This window comes from Bactrocera oleae, chromosome 4 (genome assembly GCF_042242935.1).
Source record: "Bactrocera oleae isolate idBacOlea1 chromosome 4, idBacOlea1, whole genome shotgun sequence".
NCBI lineage: Eukaryota > Metazoa > Arthropoda > Insecta > Diptera > Tephritidae > Bactrocera > Bactrocera oleae.
In genome coordinates, this window is record NC_091538.1 from 19,725,057 (window position 1) to 19,750,744 (window position 25,688).

General features: G+C 32.1%; 1 protein-coding gene across 9 annotated transcripts in view; it reads right to left on the reverse strand.

Annotated features, from left to right (window-relative positions):
* The window catches only part of Pkc53E (Protein C kinase 53E), a 140,718-nt gene that overhangs the window by 8,548 nt on the left and 106,482 nt on the right, over positions 1-25,688 (reverse strand). For 6 of the 9 annotated variants that reach the window (XM_036369223.2, XM_036369221.2, XM_036369227.2 and 3 more), the window contains 3 exons: positions 4,098-4,226; positions 1,624-1,780; positions 82-199 (listed from right to left, as the gene is read on the reverse strand). In XM_036369223.2, coding sequence (XP_036225116.2) covers positions 82-199; positions 1,624-1,780; positions 4,098-4,226 — 404 coding nt within the window. Of the gene's footprint in view, positions 1-81; positions 200-1,623; positions 1,781-4,097; positions 4,227-13,146; positions 13,278-25,688 lie in introns of all 9 variants that reach the window. The other 3 variants (XM_036369229.2, XM_036369225.2, XM_036369231.2) reach the window with 2 other exon arrangements.

A 25,688-nucleotide genomic window follows, 5' to 3' on the forward strand; every position in this document is an offset into this window, starting at 1 on the left:
GGTATAAAAATTAAAGCCTTATGTCCGAGAATTGAATTTTAGTATCACAATAGATCGTTCTTAAAAATTCTTTAATCTCACCTTAATAATTTCGGATATACCAAACGATAAAGCGCCCATAAAATCATTGCGCGAAGTACGGTCCCAATCCCAGACCTCGATAAGTACACGCCGATCTTTGTCTTCTGGCTTGAGATCACTAAATGGAGAGAATAATAGAATATTATATTGGTAAGTCACTAATGAAAATGGGGCTATTCTAAATAAACAGCAATGTATACATTAGGCTGGGTAAAAATAAAACGAATATTGCCTTTTCCCTTGGTACTCTGAAAAATAGATTCTTAAATACCGCAACTCAAATCTCTCTTTGTATGAGATCTTAATTGTAACAAGAAGGTTTTCTATTTTTAATACGCTTTTAATAGCTTGGGTTTTATGTATGTAATGGAATCTTAGAGCTAGTTTTTCAGAAGTTTGATTGACTTGAAACTTTGCAGACGTGTCAAGGACCGATGACAATGCAATAATTTCATAACAATTTCCCATTATTTTAAAGGTGGGCGTAACCCCGCCCCCTAAATGGTTTAATGCATATATCTTCCACACCGCTAAAGCTAACTCAATGCTGAGAAGAAGGCCTTTTAGCCCTTGTTCATACGTTATAAAAATGGGCAAAATCCGATAATAACCACGCCCACTCCCTATATAACAGTTATGTTAAAATATACTAAAAGTGCGATAACTGGCGAAATAAATGCGTCATTAGCATTAAATTTCACAAACAAGATGGTAGGGAAAAGTTTTATAGGAGGAGGTGTAAAAATTGTAAAATGGGCGTGGCACCATCAACCTTTCGGTGAAATCGTATATCTCAGAAACTATCGAACCATCGAAAAGTGTGTTTTTTTAGTATTTTAAAACTATTATTTATTTTCTTATTATCAGATAGAAGAATTCCAATTTTACTTTCAACTACTTACAAAAATATTTCGTTTCAAAATTTTTTTAAGAAATTAAATGCTATACAAACCTTTTTAGAGAGAACCTTCTATTAAGTTAAAGTTTGATTATTTTAAGGCACATTTTTTTTCTTATGAATTTGAAAATTTATTGCTTTACAAAATAGTCTTTCTTAATTTTTCGATTAAGTTAAGCGTTTGTGAAATATCCATCGTCAGAATTGAACGAAAAAATATAATGATAATAAAAGAATTTAAACAAAATTATGATATCGTTTTTGCAGCAGTAATGATTGTTTTTCATTATGTTTTTTGTTAATTCATAAGAAAAAAATATTATACAAATGTTTTTGTATGGCTTAGAAAGCTTTAACTATTTTAGAACTCAAAGGTTTCAGAAAATCTAATCATCTTCAATACCAATATTTTAAAACATCGTCATATTCTATGGGATTTCAGAACAAGTAAAGCTCAATTTTTTAACTAAGCCAAAATGGATACCAAACAATACAATATTTTTTAAAATTTTCTTTATTTTTTAGAAAGCTTTCACGTAGATAATAGGCAGCATTCTAACAAACTCGAAAGTTTTTCCATATCCACATATAGTACATATTTATCATTTAAAAATGCTTACTGCCTTATATTAATAATTACTCACTATTTGATGGTCTCATTCCACACAGGATTCAGACAAGCTTTGATGGTACGCGTCTTCTTCTTGGACTTTTCATGTTCATCTGGAATTAGTTTAACCTTAACATAGGGATCACTGAGACCATTTGGGTCCATTGGAATGAGATTACGGCCTTCTTTGACTAGAAAGGAGTAAAATTTTTTTGTATTGTATTATAAATGGATGCATGTTTTGTACAGACTTATGTGTGTATAAACATATATATTAGATAAAGAGAAGTGCATATATTTTTGCAAGTAACTTAAAAAAGATGAATATAAAGTTTTACTAAAGTGAAGCAAAAAGTATCCAAACGTTAATTAAAAACAACAAGTAACAAGTAATTAAGCGGTAAGGACGGGTGTAACCAAACATTTTATACTCTCATAATTTGAAAAGATCAAGGGCGGAGAAATACTTTTAGGTGTTGGAAAAATTTTATATTAAGAAATGTTTCATAAGAATTCAACATGCATTATTCGAAGGATGGATTACAATCAAATTTAGTATCTTATTAACGCATAGATAATTACATCTTGCTTCGTCACCAAGATATTTATATTAACCTAGTTAATTCAAATGAGATATACATACGTATGTTAATGTGATATAATATGTGATATGAAATCAACCAAAGGGCCTAACCAAATGGGCTAAATTTAAGATATTGGGTATATGAGCAAATATTCAACCAGAGAAACAAAAATCATTACACAAGTATTAGGGGGAAGGAAATTCGACCATGACCGATTTAATTTTATTTTAGCGCTATGCATAGACATTATTTCATTAAAATATCACATATTTGAACAACATAAACGGCTTAAAGTCTGATGTGAAGTAAAAATTGATGAAAATCACTATATATATCGGCTATATTGATGCTCCTTGTATATTCGATAACTTTTTTCCAAACAATTTTTTGAAGAAAACTCACACACCGACCAAGATATTCGCCATAAAGTTGGATTGAATAATTATACTCACTATATGGGAGTTGATGTAATTCGTGGATCAACTGCATATACTTTTGGTATGAAACTTTAGTATATCGAATAATAGACACTCACTTTATTTTCCTAAGATATCTTACATATTGATCAATATGTATAGATATATGAGGGCTACGGGTAATTTTGACCCGAATTTATCTACATATATTGTATATATTTATATTAGGCATATGGAAGCAAACAAAAATATTCACCTGATTTCCTCCCTTTTAGGCAGGAAGATATACTGTTATATAATAGAAACGCTCTTGGAATTTCACTAAGATTACTCACATATTGATCGCTATATGCGATAAAAAGTCAACCGGTAGTTCCAAAATGTTTATGTTAGGCACCACCCATATTTGATACAAGGGCATACTGTTATTATAAAAGTATTCTTCGAATTTCAATACTTGAGCTCACAGATTAACCGACCCATATATTTGCTATCTGTGACCTTGACATGTGTTGGCTTACCCTAAAGGTACATTCATATAAAGTTTTATCCCGATATATGCATGGGAGGTCAAGGAATCAAATTAAACTTCAAATTTTGTTATATGAGTCCTATTTCGCCCACTTTCATGCCGAAATATGAAAGGTGCCACGTCCATTGTAAAATTTTGACAACGGCTCTTATGAAGCCCTTCCGTACCCCTCGAGTGCAAAATTTCTACTAATCTCTTGCCTGTTAAACTAGTAAGTTATCGCACCTTTAGTAGCTTTCAACATAAGAGTTACATGTGGAGTGGGCGAGGTTACCTTTCAATTTGAACAGTGCCAGAGAAGTGCCGAAAAGATTTATCCTGAGCGAATTTGGTTAATACAGCTTCATTGGTTTGTGAGCTATGTAGGTACACCAAACATAAACTATTTAAAGTTTTCAAAATCAAACCACAGATATATCGATTTCGTACGTCTACAATACCTAATTTCTGTTGGTGTCAAGTGTCATGTGTACTTCATATAAATAACTAAATTGTTACTCAAGTTTTCGCTTGCACGGACAGACAGTCAGTCGGAATTCAACTCGCTTTAACATCCTGATCATTTATATATATATATATATATACATATATATATAACTCAATATTTATCTTGATAAGTTTTAGGTGATATAAAGAACAGTTAGGTGAATCAAACTATTCCACTCTGTAGCAACATGTTGCGAGAGTATCAAATTAGATAAATAAAATAATATGTATAGTCTATAAAAATAATTAAATATTATGACTAAACAATTAATTTTATATGTTTATGAAAAATTTTTATTGTTTGAAAAAATAATTATAAAACTATTAATTCCGAATTAAAATAATTGCTAAAAATTAATAAATAAAATTATCTAAGATTTTAAAATTTTATTATTTAAATTATTACCAAAAAAAAAATTTAGTTTTTAATACCACAAAAAATTTATAAAAGCATACAAAATGTTATTAAATTTCAATAACCCCAACTTACTTTGCACCGTCAGCAAATTCTCCTTCACATTCAATTCCAAATTGATGCGTCCCCGACGTTCGGTGTGATCGCAACCGCACAAGCTCGGAACATTCTCCTTACAGCGAGCATGCACATTCATGTCACATGCTGTTTGTTGTTCGCATAAAAGCCAAGTAGCGGTGGAAAAGTTAGAAAAAAGTTGTGCATATATTAAAAATGATGTTCAAATCAGTATTTGAGTGTTTAGCATAAATTGAATAAAAAGAAAAAACTTTTGTAAATAACTTGTATCTGCTATAAAATTAACTCCATTTTGACTAAGCTGAGTACCAAGTGAAAGTGAAAGTGTATAAAAGTAATAAAAAATGCATAAAAAGGTAAACAAACACAGTTACGCACACAAGTACACAATGTCTACAGTAATAAACCACCCGCACACATCTATATACACATATGTATACAGCGCTTGCGCGTTAAACACACACTTATAATTTAAATTAAAATTAGTCTTTATCAATATTTTTTGTACTTCATTTTGTGTAAATTTTCTTACCTGTGGGCTTAGCTTCAGTATTTCGAAATGATTGCTTTAAATAATAATAAGGCGTATGTATATTCATAAAACCAGTAATAAATTTTTATCGGCCATACAATTGTATGTTCATATAAAAAGAGACATTATTTCGGAGACCTCAAAACATCTTGACATAAACTAGCTCATTGTAAACTGCAATTGAAATCCATTAAAATTAAAAAGGATTTGTTGTTATGAAATTTGAAAAATAGTTAAGGTTTATCTTTAATAGAGAGCTAAGATAAAGGGTGTTTTTTAGAAATGTGGTTTTCAAGAGGAAATAAAACTTATATATGTAGTTTAATGAGATGGTCAAGAATTTAGCTTTATTATAGAGATAAGGGTTTTCCATATCTGCGTAGACAAGCGTCACATAACCCCAGAAAAAGTAGTCCACCGGTGTTAAATCGCACGACCGCATTGGAGGCCATGCCATAGGCTCACGACGTGAGATAATTCTATACCAAAAGTTTCCTTCAATAAATTGATTGTTCCGTTAGCTGTATGGCTTGTAGCGCCGTCTTTTTGGAACAAAAGGTCGTTCGCATCATCTTTATCTCCAATTTATTAACGAAAATGTCAATGGTCATGACTCTCTAGCGTTACCCATTGCCTGTAACATTATGATCGGATTAATTTTTAAAGAAAAATGGACCAATGATTTTCTCTGCCGACAGAGCACACCATACAATGACTTTTTGAGCATGTAATGGGGTCTCAACAATGATTTGTGGATTACCATCATTCCAAATGCGACAATTTTGTTTATTAACGTACCCATGCAACCAACAGTGAACAGTGAGCTTCATCGGAGAACAAAACTGTCAAAAAGATAAACTCCGAAAAAATATTGCCTCATTGGAAACCACAAGTTTAGAAAAACACCCTAAAATTCAACTTAAGTTGCCACTTTTTTGTATCAAAAAACACGATCTAGTTAAAATTTCTTTATTTAAACCAATGCTACATTAGTGTATGATATTCAAAAAATTTTTTTTTTTTAATTTTCACGAAGGAATTTAAAAAATACGGCAAAAAAGAAAAGTTAAAAAATATTAAAATAACTCTCCGTCGTTACCTGGTAAATTAGGTGCAAAAAGATCGGTGCAACAGTTTTGAAGTTGAGAGTGTGAACTTTTTTAATTTCACAATAGTTGTGACCCTTAAAAAGCTAATATTTAGCGGAAATGCGTTAAAAAATGTCTATATAAAGTAACTTAGACCCCTGAAAAATGTAAACCACCCATCGTTCCAATCTTGGAATTAATTCTGAGGTCATTATAATTCACCTCAATTACTTTCCTCTAATAAATTCACTGATTGACAAAATTATCAAGCAATTTATAGCCAACAAGCTTTGCGCTGAGCGCGGAAATTGCAACGGAATGCAGCAAAACAAGCAAGCATATACAAGTATATATCCTGCGGCAATTAGCACACAATTTATGAACGTATACATTTGCAAATTTACGGTAAATCAATAGTAAATCATCTCGTTTAAATGCGCAACACGGGAATTCCATTTAATTTTCATAAACGACAAACGGAAATTATGATTCCAGGCAAGTTGGTTACAGAGGAAATGGTGATAGTAAAATCTATTTGCTTTCCAAATGTAGTTGTTGTTATTTTTTGTGGCATTTATTTTAATAACTATCTAGTATTTAGCTGGTGTTAGCATAATAGCACAGGGTGCTTTTTGTTAGTGTTGGGGCAGCAACGTGCGGCATGCAACAAGCTTTCACTTGCGATCAGTGTCAATGCAAACCAATTCTAACTCAACTTTACCTCAGTTGAATTCAATTCATTGCGATTTGATTAGTTGCCGTGCGATGAATGGGAATTTCATGCGGAAATTGAAAGCTAAATGAATGCACGCGATTTATTTACGAAGTCGACAGACTCTTTGGTGAAGAACATGTGTGTGAGTTTATGTGCGTGTAAAATGCTTTCAACAGGTCGCAAATACGAAGAACTATTTTACTTTTCTATTTCTGCTTGAAAGTTTTGCATTATAGTCGCTTAGTTGCATTGTTATGGTGGTTGGAAACAAATGTGGAAAATAATGAAAGGTGCCCCGAGCTTTTTGCTGGAATTATTAGAGCATGTCTAATGTGCATTCAACTCACTTACTATTAAAAAAAATATGCCTTGTTATTATTATAAGAGTAAAACTATGCTCTGTTTCTGCGAACACAGAGGGAGTAAAATGGAAAAAAAATCTGCAAGCGCAACAAAACCATTTCGAGGTATATAAGTAAGTGGCGCAGTAAAGGCGGAACATCATAAATAGTTGTTAAATAGCGTGCACATAATGGACAACGTGGAGGAGCTGCGTAAAATCCATCAAACGAATAGCTTTTCACGTGACTAAGCTTGTGACTTGCAAATGCAGAGTGAAATTCAAAATATCCATACAAGATATGGAAATTTTTTATATGCTATATGCAGTGGTTGGGAATGAAGAAATTGCTTTAAATGAAGAGAGTAAAAACTGCGAAGCATCAACTATATTCTGCAGGATTTTAAAGCTTTTTTTAAATAAGGTATCTTTTTACAGAATAAATTTGTGGATTAGCTCTTCGACGAGATGTGTTATGGAAATAATTATGTCAATTTTTAAATAATATTTACCAATAAGTTAAATGGTATCTATGCCGGATTTGTATGATGTACAAAGTACTGTAAATGTATACCAGTTACAAATAACATATAACATTATGCATTTTAGTATTTTCTGTGCACCTAAAGTGTTTCAACGATTTGGTATAAGAGTCGTAAAATTTTTCTGTACCAGTTTCAACCATTCACTGAAAATACGTCTTTAGTTTTTTTCTAAATTAGATTATTTTCAGAATACATATTTGGAGCTGTTTGACAAAATGTGTTATTGAATAAGTTATACCAGTTTTTTAATAATACGTAACAATATGTTTAATGGCATTTATGCGGAATTTGTACTTTCTATGAGGTGTTTCAGTGTTTCAATTTGGTAAAATAGTCATGCAATTTTTCTATACCACTTTATACCATCCGTTGAAAGTACGTCTTAATCATCGCCTTAATTAAATTCGAAGCAAATTTTTTGTTATTAATTTATTCACAAGGCATACACTAGTTTTAAATTATGATTAAATTTTTAAATTATCTGGGTCCAAATTCATATTTTAGTATATTTCATGTATTTTGTAGACTCAAATTAAGCGGTCCATGAAAAAAGAGCTTATTGACTTTCTCAGTTATTAAAGAAATGTTTTTCTTACCTTAAAAAATGTTTATCTCCTCTTATATTGTACCTAGCATTATCTTGTATTAAAATATTTAAATTTTCAGAATGGATTTCTAATATTTTTTTTCAGTTCGAAAAACTGTAAATTGCCATAATTTGATACAACAAGTCGCTTTAAGAAGTGGGTGTGTTCTCACCTCCCAATAAATTTGATGTATATATCTCAAAAACCATGCTAAGTTAACTAAAATTGTTGGGACCAAATATGTCAAAATAGGTGAAATCGGATGATAATAGTACGTTAATAGCTCAGAAGCATTAAATTTCACACCCAAGATGGTTTAGAAATTGGTCAATTAGCGTGGCACCGCCCACCTTTTGCTCAAATCGATCTATCTCAGAAACGACTTGACCATAATCAACCAAACTAACGTTTATTTCCTATATATAAAAGCTTTAAATTCCATCTGAATCTTTCACTTTTCAATAAAAATATATACAAAACCAATGAGGTTATCGAAATAAACCAAACCAGCTTTGATCCAAGCAAATTGTGAGAGTAAAAAAATGTCCTTTAGCCCTTCTCTATTTGTTTCAATTCATTTTATACACCCAGAAACATTAGGCGGAGCATTGGTGACATTTGTCACTGCCCAACAATCTTAAGAACTAAACAATTTTAAGAATGCCTAAAGTGGCACAAATGCCAAGCAAGTCTGGCGGCACACAAGTAGAATTCATTACGTTGGCTAACTGGCGTGTAGTCACGCTGACAACCACAATGCCTGACCTGCCTTTTGTGCTTTCCTAGTACTAGTATTTCTTTTGCCATTAGGATTCACTATACAGAAGTAGGTGGGTGTCCACCACGATGCTTACCAAGCGGATGATGATGAACTATTTTCAGTTGGCGAGCATACTTCGCTCCGTTGTATGAAATTTTGGTTTTGGTGACGAACTAGTTGACATGGTGATGTCGTTGGTGGTTAGTTAACGGGTTTATTTGTCAGCACAACCTTCTAATTTGCAGCTTTGTTTGTACAACAAGCTAGAAGTTGGGCTAGGTTTGTTGGTTGCGCTGGTTAGTAAGTTGCCTCAAGCGGATGGTTTAATGGCTATGTGTTCACTTTACACCAAGTGATGAGCCTTTGTTTGCTTAGTTGTTGCTTTTAGCTGGCACATTATTGTTGGGACTACGTAATTCGGACTAGTATATATGTGTAAGTGTAACTGTTGCTTTTTCTCGTACATTTTAACTGTTACATATTCTCACCACACCCTGCCGTTTGCTGGCAAAATTAATTTCGTACATGGCTTAACAATTTCTCTTATATGACCCATATGCTAATAAATATATACGTCGATTTAGTAATTCCTGATAAATTTAGCCAATGGAAGTGAGCAACAACAACATTAAAATGTTTGAAGCTACCTAAAACGTGTTGAGGAGATTATACAAAAATAAAAATATGTACATACCTATATATTATGTTGGTTTAGTTAAGTTGCAGGCAAATAAGGGCGGTGGCCAAAATTCGATGAATTAATTTTATTGCATTTTTAATATGATTATGTTGACGTTTAGAAGATATTATATTTATCGTATTAGTGATATGTATTTTTATATTTATTATTTAGTTTAAGTCAGTTTGTATGAGTGGTATATGTATACGAGTATATAAAGTGGTAAGTAAAGTGGCGAGTAAAAGGGTGTACAATTTTTAGTTCCCAAGTGCGCGATAAGCTTCTTCATATTTTGACTCTAACGCCGATATAAATTAACAGAAACACCATATAACTATAATTGAAAACAAACATAATATTGAAAAATCTTAAAACATAGCTTAAAACAGACATAAATTTACACTGCAACACCTTTTGAAAATGGTATACAAATTTCAAGAACTTAAGCAACGCATAATTCTGGTCAATTTTGCAATGCGAAAGAGATATATAAAACTTATACTTGATATAAATTACTCTATTTAAAATAAAACGCCGAAATTTTTCAATTAAATTTAATTCGGAAAGTGGTATAAAATCAAAAATTCCGACAAGCGAAAAAATGTTATTTGGAAATTAGCGTTTGGTATATTTATGATCTGCAATTATTAACAAATGAAAAAGACACAATTGCTATAAAATGTATAAAAATGGGCGCAACTAACATCGCCGTAAAAGTTTGTTGCACTGAAAAAAATATTAGAAATCCAATTATGCATCTACGCACTAGTCAAAAATCTAAACATTTAAATATTTCAATACAAGAACATTTGTAGCACGCTAGGTATAAGAGGGGATAAACATTTTTTAAGGTAAGAAAAACATTTCTTTTATAACTGAGAAAGTCAACGCTGTTTTGTAGGATGTGTACAAATTTTCATCAACATATCTAAATGTTTACTCAAGTTATCACTTGTGTCGAATGACAGCCACTTTACCTTTTTATCACTTGCACGTACAGACGGGATTTAGGTGATACATACAACTGTTACACGAGCAACACTTTTATACTAAGTAGCAATATGATGTGAAATTATTAAAACCTGACCAAATTTTAAATACTTAATACGATGATAAAAATTTTTCAAAATTATTTTACCACTGAAAATTGTAAATTAGTACCTTTTTCAGTAAAAATTCAAACTTGGAGACAATTACAACTTATATAAACTGGTATAAAACCTAGTTTTGAAAAAATTTTACTTTGTAAATCTTGAATGATTTAAAACATGGTTTTGGAATGAAATAATTTTTACGTTTTGTTAAATGATATGAACGGGTAAACTTACTTAAACAAGTGTCCTAAAGTAAATTATTTTTAGTAATATCTAATGATTGGCGCATTTTACGCATACTACATACAATTTTTTTCGGGCTGCAAAATTTTGCTTCCTTCGGAAATTGCTTTATTTTTCGCTCTCTAAAAATGAACCCTTTGTTGTATTGTTGTTTTTTTTTGTGCATTTCAAAACTCATAGTCCAGAATCAGGAACTGAATATAAATCTATTGTTCTCGGCAGCAATGAAAGCGAATGCCTCTAGGCCAAATATGTTCACATGTGCCCGAGAGATTTTATATGTAAATTAGTGCCTGTGCAGTAAATATTATATATGCAAATACAAATTAAAGGTATTATTTCCTGTGCACTACACTAGAATTCCCATACATATAGTTAAATGTATGTGTGAATAAAATTTAGTATTTGCTCAGCGCATTATAGATGAAAGCACATATGCTTATGACTCGTCCCTACCGTTTTACTGCATCCAAATATATGAGCAAATACTCAGGGCGCATCTGCTGCCGCTTTTGCATATCTTTTATGAGTAAGAGCACATACCAAAATATTCTTGTGTAATATTTTTTTGTGTTCTTGTTTTATTTTTATCTTTATGCTCATTTTTCGCCATTGCTTCATAGTGATACTGGTATTTTTGTTGATGCCTTTATCCCCTTCTTCCTTTGTTTGCTTTTAAGTGTTATTTGTATGCAAAATTTGTAGAAAATTGCAGTTTTCTAAAACACACAGAAGGAAATAAAACGTTAATATAAGGTGACGCGCTTGAGAAGGCTGAGTTTTTGTACGTCGTCTACTGGGATTTGTTCGTGTTCACTTTGAAGGGTGCTTGAAAAGGTTGCTTTCCGTGACTAAAAATAACATTATAACTAATTTTTATATTACATATACTTAAACTGTACTCTTTTTTTTATTAAATATTCTAAATTTTAAATTTTTGTTAATGTTTTTACTTTTAGCTCTCAAATGATTTGAAATTGCTTTTTTTTTGCTCTCGCTAAATAAGTAATTTAAATTTAGTTTTATTTCGAATAACTGTTCATTTTAAGAAAAAAGTGATTAGAGCAAAAATACTGCAGTGACTGAAATGAAATTGGGCATTGTCTTATCGATGACTCGGAAAAATATGAGGTAGAAATTTCTTAACACTTGACACTTGCCAAGGGTAAAAAACCTCAGCTTACAAACTTTCAGACATCTAGGTGCGCTATTGTCAATAGAAATAAAATTCCTAACCATCTTCGTGGCGAGTTCTAACCTTACCTAAGCTTATTGATGTTCGTATCAACTTTGATTCGTTGGAGAAATTCTTCTGCAGATTTGAGGGAAGTATAGAAGGCAGTGAGGTGGAAACTTTTTTCAATATAACCTAAAATATAAGAATTTCTTTCATTTAATTTTGCTCCATAGCTTTAAAAACTTAGATTTAGGATTTAAAAGCAATTAAATAAAAGTAAAAATTGGTATAAATTCATATTCTATCTTCAAAAAAAATTGTGCAACCTAACCGATAAAAGTTATTCATAAACTTCATCGCGAGCTCTAACCAGTGAGGTTATTAAAACTTATGAACTTGTTTGAGCCATTGAAATGCAGAAATTTTCCTTTGACGAAAGCGAATTGGTATATTTGTAAGAAAATAAATTTTGCAATATTGTAGAATTTATTTATTTGGAACCAGTTATTACTTGATAACTAACTCTTTATACGTTTTCGACCAGATTTTTGTATGCTTATATTTGATTTTCAGTGTTGCTTCTTTACGTTAAGCTGCTGCCTTTGTTTTGGTTTTCATTTTGCGCAAACTAATTTATAAAATGAAAGATACTGAAGACTTCTTACCTGTTTCCTTGACAGAAAGAACCGCTACTGAAATACCCCGTTAAGTCATGTTATGGCTAAGCTAGAGACTTTGTTGGTCGTACTGACTAATTATTGCAGGTACTAGGTCAAAAAAATGCTCAATTGCAAATGAACTTCACAGCAGAACAATGCGACCAAAAAAAAACAAAGCATAGACAAAAAATTTATAAATTAAAGCTGGAAAAAAGTGGAGGAAAAGGCACGAGGTCGCTAGGTATAATAGAGTGAGAAGCAGAAACGAAAAAAATATAAGAAAAAGAGAAACAATGAAATGTTATTGTAAACAATGAAAATAGTAAAGCGAGTAAAAAAAATTTGAAAAAGTTTAACAGTCAGGAGTAACGGTAGTAAAAGCGTGAAAGAAGAGCTTAAGGAAAGATACTAACAAGTAATTGTAGTAACTGTGCAGAAAGTACTTGAAAGTAAAAAATAACGAAAATTATAGTACAATGCTGATAAATAGTTGTTGAACAAAAACATTATAGGTTTTTTTTTAATCTTACGTATACACACCACTCACAAACACACAACTAACTTTAAACGCGTGCGCTACTTAATGCTAGTATTTGGTGGCATAGCATGGGGCGCGCCACACTTTACCTCGACATTTGAGCCCCTTATGGGTGATGCCATGCAGCAGCGAGCCGCAATGATCGCAAAACATCGGCGACAGGAAGGAGATATGCTGCCATTTGTGCGGCATCTGATGGGCCTGGGAATAGGTGAGAAAACTGATGGAAAATTAACATAAAGCTTAGCGGTAGTAGTTGAAGTTAGAAACTAAATTATTGGAAAATACTTAGCGATAAGAAATAATACTTAGCCATAGAGAGAAATTAGAAAGAGAGAGAGAGCGAATTAAAAATAAAGTAGAAACCAAAGGTGATAGTGGAAGGGCGATAGAGGGTGAGAAAGAAAGCAAAAGGGCAAAGAAAGTGATGATAATAAAGAATATTCGATAACACATGGGACAATACAGTTTTAATGAGCTTTCAAACCGTTCTTTAGTTAGCGGTTTGCCATATTTAAATGAATGTATGCTGCGTAAATATCTTAAGTATGATGCGGTGAATGAATTTAAACTACAAAGAAATTCCTTTTTTAAAATGAAATATATATTCAGCTTACTTTATGCTTTTATAAGCTTATTTATCTTTTAATTTTTTTTTGTTCCACCTTTCCTTTCGCTCGAGAACATGACAGGTGTTTCAATGTTTTTTATGTTAATGCATCTATTTATATGTGCGCGTGTCTTTGACTTACATTCTACAATTCCTTCCGCTTCCAAAATACAGATGTTACAATTATCATGGGAAATAAATGCCATTCACGCCATATTGAAATAACAAAAAACACAACAAGGCGTAGAAACAAATGTAGCTCAATATATTGTATATAACTACATATAAACAGCATCTAAATACAGTTAAAATATACACACACATACCAAGAAACGGAAATGTCGAAAAAATTCGTGAGAAATGGCTGATGTGATAAGTGATAATTCAACAATTTTTTAGCATGTTGCGTATGCGCCTGAGTGTTCATGGTACATATAAACCAAGTTGGCTCTTAGGTAATGTACTGAAAATGCTTTTTGAGTTTGTTATCATTAAGTTTTTGTTACACACATTTCTTTATTATCCAAACTTCAGTTGACTGCTTAAGCTAGTGATATAAAATTCTCACTTGGGACGAGCTTAAGTTTACTTACTCTGCTATGTAGGTATACAATCAAATTTAAAGAAAATTTTTAAGGAATATTTTTTATATATAAAATGCCTATTAAATTTATCTCGTAAAAAAATTAAGTTTTTCACGGGCTTCGATAATGCTCTCAAATGGAATTTTAGATTTAAAAAAAAAATTGGGCTTTAGGCAGTTTATTTAAAAACTTGTTATGTTTTTTAGTAAAAATTTTTTTTTAATTTTTTTTCGACTTACAGAAAATTTACGACTTTTCAATAATTCCTTCGGTGAACATTTTTAAATCTTCTAATGTAAAAAAATTCTTTTTTATATATTTTCTAAAACTTTTGTATTATTGAGAGGAATTAATGGAATATTTGCTGGAAATAGTCTCATAGAAGAGACTGAAATTATTTTTGTTTGGAAAATACAGCTTTATAAATGTTCAACCAAAAGTATTATTTAATTTTGTTTATTAGTTGATAGCAGGAGGAAAAGTTTTGAATAAGTTTTTTCAAAAATAAAAATAAGCAAATATAAGACAGAAAACACATATATAGTCAAGAAATTCATAATATGCACCATATACACTTATGGACAAAATAATAGGTGTGCGTTTAGCTGGTACTGTTTTTAGACAAATGGTGTTGTAACTGTTACTTTTTTTTGATACCGTTACATTTACGATGTAGTAAAAAAGAGTAGTGCATAAGTATCAACAAATTGCATTACTATTTTGTTAATTTATCATTTGAGTGACAAGTTATCATTGCTTCATTCAATTTGGTTGGCCAATAAAATAGGTGTAAGTAATAAGTTTTAAAAAATAAATGTTATTTTGAAGTATTTTTCATATTAATGTAGGTATCGGAGTTTCTGTTATTTTATATTACTTTAAACACCATAAACTAAAAATAAGAAATTATTTAGAATGGGTCGTAAAAGCCACTGTACGTATGTAGAGTATCGATTGTTAAAAAAATTGCGTGATGAAGGAAAACCGTATAAATTCATTGAAAATACGTTAGGGAGGTCGAAAAATGTTGTAACTAATGCTTTAAAGCAAAGAAATGAAAAGAAAACTTCTGGTTGTCCAAGAACAAATGGCCTGATCGATGATCGCCGTATACTTCGCATGGCAAAAAAGGACCCTATTGTTGGACTAAATGTTAGCTCACGGATAATTCGACGTCGATTAGTGAACGGTAATCTACAGGGGCGTAAGCCTCTTCTAAGAAAGGTCCACATACAGAAAATAAAGGCTTTTACCGCTGAACACAAATTGGTGCCGTCCTACTGGAGAAAAAAGTGGCGAAATATTTTACTCAGTGACGAAGTCAAGATTAATTTGTATGGAAATGATTATGAAAGAACTGTCCGTCGCCCCAAAGGTAAATAATTTGATTGTAGATACACCAAGAAGACAATTAAGCATGGGAGTTGAAACATTATGGTGTTGGGATGTTTATTCTGGCAAAGCGTTGGATAACTACCCGAAACATACATCGAGGTTGGTATCTGAGTGGTTCAGGGATGCAATTGTGACATGTATGCAATGACCTAGTTAATCCCCTAATCTCAACCTGATGGAGAAATAATAAAGTGACCTTTATAGGAGTTTGGCGGCCTTTTCTTTTCGAAATAAGGAGCAATTGTGGCGAAAAGCAAAGAAACTTTGGGATGCTACCCCATTAGGAACCTGCCAAAAATTAATTCAATCCATGCCGAATATAATTAGAAAACTAATGAAAAACCAAGGAGGATATACAGGTTATCCAAAACCCATGGACCGAAAAAAGGAGAACTTGATTTTTTTGATTTTATTTAGAAAAAAATATTTTACTCCTATTATTTTGACCAATGATATTTCTTATTTAAAAAAAAATTCAATTTTAAAATTCGGAATGAAAGATTTTCGACATATTTATGTTTAATAAAGTAAAGCGTAAATATGTCTAAAACAAAATTGTTTTTAATGCAAATTCTTTAAATTTATGAAATAAAAACTGTACACCTATTATTTTGTTCATAAGTGTATGTATACCTAATACATGTATGAACATATGCCTAAACAAATGTGAATCGTAAAAAGGTCATTAAGGTCAAACAACTGAGGTCTCAGTTGCCTAACTCTTGAATGTTAGTCAGAGAATGCGCCACATAAAATGTACCAAGAAATATCTTACGATAGTGAACAACTTACGGAATTATATACGTATAGTAAATATATAAATTTGCTTATAGATCCACATTTCCATATATATATATGTATATATATATATTATATTACCATATTGTGTATAAACTAGGCACAATCATGCGCTGTCTGTCCTTTGACCTCATTGGCATTGACATTGCCACACAAAGGCTATGTGCGCTGCGCTCTCTTTGGGTCAATAGAAAAACTACAATAGACGCTTCATTGCCTACTAATCTTCAGCTTCGCAAATGTCCTCTTCGCCAAGGCAAAGGTGAAGGCGAAGGGAAACTAAATCTAAAAGTTTTTGTCGTAAAAACTTATTTGTATAAATGTGTGTGTGTGTCTGTTATTTTAAGTGTTTGTCTGGCACATTAGGTGCCATTGAAAATATTTATGAATGGGCGCGGAATTTTTAACGAAGTCCAAGCTGACGCTGTAGCTCTTATGTATTTGAGTATTCTGTAGACAAATGTTCGACGGAGCAAGGATAAAAAAATCAATAAAATATTTCTTTGCTGAAGGTATCTGTATTAGATTTCTTAACTGGAATATATTCGCACATGCTTATTCTGATGTGTTTCTCAAAAATTGCGCTGGTTTCCTATGGGAGTTTGGTGAGCCTCGTTTTAGTGCAGACTCTTAAAAAGTTATTGTGCCAGATTCTGCATTGATTTAAATTTTAACTCGATAGAGTTAAGAAAAACGTGTACAAAGTAAAACCAACTGCTGAGTTTACTAGCTTAATGCAAAGTCTATTGGTCTCCTCCGTTTGAAACGTTCCTAGTGTCAGTAAACAAAGCCCTATATTTATTCTTAATATTTGTCGTTCTTACAACTAAATTTCTTGCATAGGTAAGTTAGACCTTAAACTTCTAAGTTCCCATACTGAAGCATGAATTTGAATTATTTTTTATTACTTATAACACTTACTATGAAAGGAGAGTTCAAAAGGTTGAGAAAAATAATAGCTAAATACGTTTTTTACTGAGTAAATAATGACAAAGGCGTCTTGAGAATACGACTTTTAAATGTGGTAGAGCCTAAGTGCTCTTCGTTTAGAGTATGGACTGAGTTTTGGTTATCGTTATATCGATTTCTTAAGTAAAGTGACAGACTCTTATTTAGTTCTGGGTGATTTGTATATACGCAAGTCAAAGAAGAACTGTGGAAGAGAATAATCAGACAGTCGTTTGTTGGAGATACCCCTAGTTTGAATCTTATACCCTTGTGATTAGTAAGGTTCTTTTTATCAAGTTATCTTATCCTCCTCCTTTCTTAAGAATAAACTCTATGCACATATTGCCTCACCTGACTCAAATAATTTACCGAAAATTTAAATACAGAACATATATAGCTTAAAAAATCCAGCTTTTCAGCCCCAGAGAGTTGAAATTTAACTTCACTTTATTTAAATAAATAATTTTCAGTTTCTACCTCGCAGCTGCGCCAAATTTCCCCCGTAAAGTCGCCTTCAGCCATGCTTTTTGTTGAAAAATTGCCGAAGCGAAGAAAGCTGACAGATTTTGTCAAAGTACGCACATACACACATGTGAGCACCCACATTAATATAACAGTAGCCTGTTGCCGAAGTCATTGCAAATGGTGCGATGTAGCTTCTGCTGTTTCTCCCCCCAGCTGCCGGTCGCTCGATTATCCGTAATACATTGTTTGGCATTGCGCCACCGGTGTGCTGTTGCACGAGCCGGAAGCAACTCTACTGCCAGCAGTGGGGCGTTGTTGCGGCTAATGCGCAGCGTTGCCACTATTGTTTGGCTTTTGAGTTGAGCACGAATTCCGTGATGCTTGTTGAGCTGAGCTGAGTGGCTCCATTGTGTTTCTTTGGAGTTGGATTTTTGGGAAGTTACGCGAAAAGTTTTTATTGTTTGTATTTTATATGGACTTGCTGCTGGTATTTTTATAGTAGCTGTGGACTTTTGGTTTACCCCCAAGGGGACTTGGCATTTAATTGAGCGATTTCACTATTGCCTTGGTCCAACATTTTGTTGCAAGTTGAATTTTATGTGTTTATGCATGTGTTATTTTGCTTTTGATTCTTTTCAACTTTGTGCTGGAATTGGAAAAGTTTAGCGTGCTACATGTGTGCTTGCTTTGTATTTTATGAACTTGCGTAATATTAATTTTGGGTAATTTATTCACCTTATGTTACTGTCTTTTGAAACTGTTTGTATTTTAGTTCTGTATTGCTTTACTTTTTGTCGTACTGTTACAGTTACTTTTCCCAGTACAAGTATTTCTTATATTTCTATATGAAGTTTTCTTAGTTGACTCTTATTACTTATTTTGAAATCGTTTGCCTTGCGGAGTGAAATTTAAAATTTTTAATTTATGAAATATGAATTATAATTTTTTCTTTTCTTTAAGTTTCTTTAAAATTAATTTAAGTTCTCAACTCCGACTGAGAGGATAATTTTTTTCAATTGCTTCAATATTAAATTTTTATTATTATCGTCACTTTTTCAAGTAATTTATTTTGAGATTTTTTATTAGAAATAGAAGCACTATACTATAAAAAATCGACTATAAGCTTATTGAGAATTCCAAGGGCACTGAACAATTAAGATAAATGAACAGTTGAACTCAGTACCGGTAATACTAAGTAGGAATTGTTGGAAAGTATAATCATGTAAATTGGGAGGGATTTACATTATTATCTCCTTGAGCCAACAAGACAAGCATGCATCGTATTCATCTTGATTGACGAAAGAATAAAGTTTAAAGTTTACTTTGAAAACATTTTATTATTTCCAATTCAGTTTCTGCATTTCTATACAAATTGTGTCCAATTCATAAAATCATTTTCAAATATCTTTTTATGAATCACAAAATTCAATAAATTTAGTTAAAAGAAAAATATTTTTAGTGAAAATCATTTCTTCGACATGGCCATTTGTTGCCCTTTTCAACTTTACTTAAATACAATTACTGAGCTTATCAATTTACAATTTTTTCATCTTCTTTTAATTTCTTTACTGCACCTATTTGAAAAATTCTATAGGATTCCATTTATGCTATCAGCTTCTGCAGTAAAGTCAATAAGAGAACGCCTTCTACAGTCAATCACAAGTTGTTCGTCTCTCATTTTAATTGGATGGATTTAAATTGATGTCGAATTTCGTTGAAATTGTTAAGATTGAGATAAAATTGATGCGTTTCGTTTGTAGAGTTTCACTTTTGCAATTTTATGGATGCGAGTAGTTGTAAAAGGTAACTACCATCGTTAATAATGAATAAAGCTGAACAAAAATGATTTTTTATAGGACGACGAAAATGTTAATAAAAGGGAAGCCGCCGAATTGAGCGGAAATCTCAGTATTATTATCGATTTTGAGTTGATGCTGAGATATGCAGCTTAGGAGCGTATAATAGAGATAAAGAAATTACAACTTTGGATAATGGAACATTATTTTCTTTGCCGAAAGTAAAGCTCCTCTTTAAACGCGAATATTTAAATATGTTTTTATAGAAATAGTCGCATACACTTTGTTATTGCAGCTCGAACTTATTCCGTTTTGTAACAATTTCTGTGCTATGCTAAGTCCACGTACATATCTTTGCAATAGTATTCAAAGTGGTTTATAGAAGGTAAAAAAGAAAGCATACTTGGCAAAAATGTCAGACTATTTTGAAATTAACTTTCTGTGGTTGCTAAAGTAAGCTAAGATTTTACCTATTATAACGGGTGATCTAAGTAGAGGTACTTTTTTCAATAGCCTTTTTTTGACAGATCACGTTTGAGTCGTGTCAAGCTGTCTTTTCATTTTTGTTCAGTACTGTTTGGCATTTCATCATGGAAAGACTTATGCCTAAACAAGATTTTCAAATTGTTCAACTTTATTACAAAAATTTACGTTCTGTAAAGAATGTGTTTCGCGCGCTTCGCTTAAGGGGTTACATGGGTTTGACGGTTTCAAAAAATCTAATTTTTTTATCTTATTAAATTTTATAACATCTCTAGAATATTGTAATAAATTTTCAAGTTGATCCGACTAATAGTTTCGGAGATACAGCCTTGAAAAGGTGGACGCTCGAGGTCAGGTATAGGCACTTTTATTGTCTCTTAAAACTTTAAACGCGTTTTTCTTAAAACTATGTTTTCAAAGTCGGTTGTCAAGATTTCTCGCGAACTACTCAACCGATCTTGATGAAATTGTACACAGGTCTTTGGGATATCATATACAAGGTCTTGAACGAAGGTTTTTTTTTTTTTAATTACAACTATTGAAAAAAAAAGTCGAGAAATTTTCGTCGGAATTTGCATTTTTTTTTATAAAAACGTCTGCCAAAAATCCAATTTTCATTTTTTTTCCTTCGTCCAATACCTTGTTTATTGTCTTTACTAAAACACGTATTTTTTCCTTTTTACTTCTGATGATCCTGAAAGAAGTTCTGCTGACAACGCGGATGCATCTTTTTTCCTAATGACCGCCATTTTGATATTTTTTTTGAAAATTTTACAAAATGTTTATTAAATATGTATCTTTTAAATAAAAAAAAACTTCATTAAAATATTTCATTTTATATATGTAAAAAAAATTATTGAAAAAAGGCCGTTTTTTGCCCGAGGAAACCCATGTAACCCCTTAATTTGTGGTCAACATAACCGGCTTACTGAGCGTACTATTCGCAACATCACCCATCGTGAGCATTCATTATTTATTATTATCCAGCGCGCAAAAAAATATAGCGGCCGTAGATGAGAGTGTTCACGAAGACCGTGGAGAGTCGATTCGGCGCCGTTCGTAGCAACTCGGACTGACGTAAGGAACGACTTGGCGCATTTTTGACATAAAGACATACAACTAGCGAGAGTTTCATTTATTTATTTTATTATATGAATGTCAATTATAAATCTTTCACATTGACCGATATTTGCGGGAAAAGGTCAATAGGGGTCCATATATTCAGTACCTAGTGGCTTGAACAGTTTTGGTTCGATTTAGACAATTTTTGGTCACAAGGTGGCACACTTTAACGCATTATTCACTCAAAGTTTTACCACGATGCAATTATTTTTCCTTGACTTGCATAGTGAAAGAATAAGATGAATTTGACTAGTGGATAGATGAATTTTAAAATGGTGTTATATGGGAAATATGCGTGGTTGTAATCCGATTCCCACTATAACATAGAAATATAAGAAGAATGTTATGTACCGAATTTGGTTGAAATCGATTAAGCAGATTCCAAGATATGGGTTTTCACCTAAAAGTAGATGGTGCCACGCCCACTGTCTCTGGCGTGGTTAGTGCTTGATTTATCGCGCTTTTAGTAGTTCTTAACAGTACACACAAGTAACAGTGAATTTTTGTATTATAGCTTTAGCGGCTTAGGAGATATGCACATTAAACCTTTTAGGGGACGGGACCACGCCCACTTAAAAAAAAATTTAAATGCAGATGCCCCTCCCTTATGTGATCCTGTATATCAAATAGCAGTTTTGTATCTTATTGTCGAGCTTAGTTATGACAGCAATACCAACCGTCTTACGGTACGATAAATTATGTGCACCAAGTCTCATAAAGATATCTCAATTTTTACTCAAGTTACAGCTTGCACTGACAGACGGACAGACAGTCACCCCGCTGAAGCCGCTCGTCCTTTCCAAGCGACATCGCTTCGCTCTATGGGCTCTTGGAAAGTTCAAGAAGATCCGACATTTTCGAGCCAAATTTTGTTCTTGCTCAATGGGTATGTAAATAAGCAAAAATGCAACTTTTGCCCCACTCCCACACATCGCATCAATCAATGGATAATTTCCGGGTTTGGGCCGGTCGATTGGCCACCAAAATTATGTGATATTACACCGTTAGACTTTTTCCTGTGGGGATATGTAAAGTCTTAAGTCTATGCGGACAATCCTGCTTCGATTCAGGCCTTAGAGCAATAATTATATATTATCTAAGAATTAATTAAAAAAATTAGGTATATAAAATATACTGGCATATTTTATAAAAAATGCCTATCCCTACAACTACTATACAAAGCTCGAACTTAAAGAGTATTACAGCTAATAAAAGCACTTTGAATGAATGAAATATCACTTTTGCAGGCTCAAAATGCATTTATTTTAATATTGTTGACGAGGATATAGGAGTATATAGTATGTTCTCAACGGAGTTTGAACTCACGAACTGTTAACTCCACAGTCACATATAGTTACTCAAAGAGAGTATAATAATCGAATGGAAAGTTTTTGTTTAAAAGCTACATAAAGCTCTTAAAAATAAGGCAAGAAAATTTTTATAAGAGGTATCTTTATTGCACCCCGTTTAGATTTATGAATTATTTATTTTAAATTTTAAACACGATTATCCAAAAACTTTTTGTGACACGTGATTTTTTATGCTTCATATTTGTTGTGGCTTAAAATTAGAAAAGAAGCAAGCTACTATCAACTACCTCTTCAAATTAAACCACTTCTTATCGTTATTTTCACAAAAAAAATTTTAATATGGTGATTTTTGAATGCTTTAATTTCAGTGGTTTGGTGAATAGGTTTAGTAGATTCAATAGAAGCAATTATGAATATAAACAAATCATAACATACCTACCATATAATGTGTTTACGCTTTCCGCCTCATTTTGACCTCACTTTAACTTAATTCCATGACACAAAAATGCCTGCCAACTTAATTTACAGTTATTAGTTGTGGCAATTTTGATATGTTCATTTACCAACAACAATAAAAAACGCAATAACAAGGAGCAGAAAGCAGAAAAATAGTTATATTGAATGGCAACACAGTCAGCGGGTTTAACAACTACGCCGTTGGTTACTCATACGCCATGTGCGCTCTGGAACAAGAACATTTGAATTGCGTTTAATAAAGGACACTCCACTAGGCGGTTTCATAAAAAATTCATTCCAAGCGCTAGCATAGAAAGGAAAAGTAAAGAGCGAAAAATAGACAGACCGTTAGCCAGTGGGCACGACAGTTTTATTTTTGTATAGAAGTGTGTCTTACTGCCGCCTATTACTCAGAATTGTGGCCCTAATGTAGTTTTGTGTTTTAGTACATAAGAAGTTGAAATGTTTATGTCTAGAATTCTACGTTTATTTGTCTCGTCAACTGTCACTCTATTAGTTTTATTTTGCTGTGCAATTTCTCCTATACTACTAGATTAATACACAATTGTACAAACAAATAGTGTGTTCTTTGCTAGCATTAAATTGTTATACCAAGCATTATCATGACGTTTAACAGAAAAATTTGCATTTATAAATATTTGATGGGTGTTTTGTTGGCTTAACTGTTTTTATGGTATTTCTTTCCACTTATTTACTGTTTTTTTTTTATTCGTCAAATTGAGTTTGGCGTATGTCTTTAGGCATTCAAGTTATTTATGCCACGTAACTTTTCAACTATTAGTTAGAACGGTCAACATTACAACGGTTTATTATTTATATTAAATATAGCTGTGTACTGATTATAATAATTAATTGTCGTCTGTGAATTTTTATGCAGTAAACTTTGTACTAATTAAAGGAACTTCTATTCCTATTTTACACCAGTTTGTTTGGAACACGTTTGTTAAATATATACATATATTGTGTGATTGTATAGTACCGACGTAGTCTATTTTTTGGTTTAGTTTTTCGAAATTTAATTTTTAGTGCAACATTTTTTAATTAAAAAACTCGCAACCCTGCTGTATTATAATATCTAAGGAACAGCAACCCACAATTTTTTTTTATTATTGATTCCTTTGTAATGTGCGGTTTTTATTATATCAAACTTTATAATTCAGGGTCAAATTAATGAAAACGGTTATAACTTCATTTCTATATACAATTTATTACCAAAAATTTAAAAATTGTACTTGTTAATCAAATATCACCATAACAACAGCGACAATTTTGAATTATATTGGATGTTATATATGGTTTTTAGAAAGTTTTTGCCTTCAGCTATAGAATATATTTTTGTTTTTAATATTTAATTTCAGTTCATATATGTGTGATCTAAATACGAGGGTTGCCTTTTATATTTCTGGATTAGAGAACAAGAACAAATATTAATTAGCGAAAATCACTTTATTGCTTTTCAAAATATTCTCCGGCTGTTCACTTTCGGGCTCATACGCGTAAAGCCAATATTCATCACCTGTCAAAATATCATAGACGTGTTACGATATATCATGATGAAAGTGATGTAGTTAATAATTCCAGATCAGTTGGGGCAATCAAATTAAGCAACTGTCGTAGTTTTTATAACTAACATTAGAATTCAAACTTAAAAAATATTGCTTGAAAGGAACTCTGTCAAAATATGAAATACGCTAGATGTCTTGGGATCACATCGGCGCGCTGTGATGTTTGAGGCTAGTTTGAGGTAGTGAATTAACTGAAGAAATTTTTAATTATAAATCAGTGAAATCTCGGCTCACAAATTCCATATTTTTATTCTAACCAAAAGAGATTGACTGTTCTATATCTTATTTATAGCTTAAATCATTTTGTGGTTAATCATGGAATTGCACATTTTTTCAATAATAACCATATAGCTGTAAAAAATTTAAAACGTGAAATTAACCGAAACCCCAACATTTATCTTTATCTGAATTAATGTGATCTCAACTACTTTCCACTCGAAGCTGAATTATGCCACCAAGTATTTTGCACAAAAATAAACAAATTATGCTACCAACGTCTATTGATTGTCTGCCCTCAACAGCAAAAGGGAATATTTTTGTATAAAAAGTAAAGCGCATTAATATTCATTAGGGTTAGTGAAAGTCAGAATTCTGCCAGCAATGTCAAATTAGGCGAAGACACGCAAAGTGATTGTTAGAAAGGGTTGCAAGTGTGAACCAAACAACGAGAGAGTAGGGAAGTGTGACACGCACACGTCTGTATGTATGTATATACATGCATTACATGTGAAGCAACAGCGCGAATCAGCAAGAAATAGATGAATAGTGTCAATCATAAAATCTACAAGCGATGCAAATATACAATAACAACATAATAGTCGATATTGCAGCAGAGGTAGTGAAGCAGCAATACAAAAGGAATTTATAAGTTCACTTTTTTCTGGATATTTGCATATTTAAACATATAAAAACAAACATATGTAATGTACCTAATTTGATATATACACAAATATACAAACAAACACGCATATGCAAAGCTTTGCACACTTCAATCTTATCAAGTGCTCTGCAGGCTGCCTAAGTACTTGGCTGGTTTGTTAGCGCAAGTATGTGCACATAAAAACACAAGCATAGCATC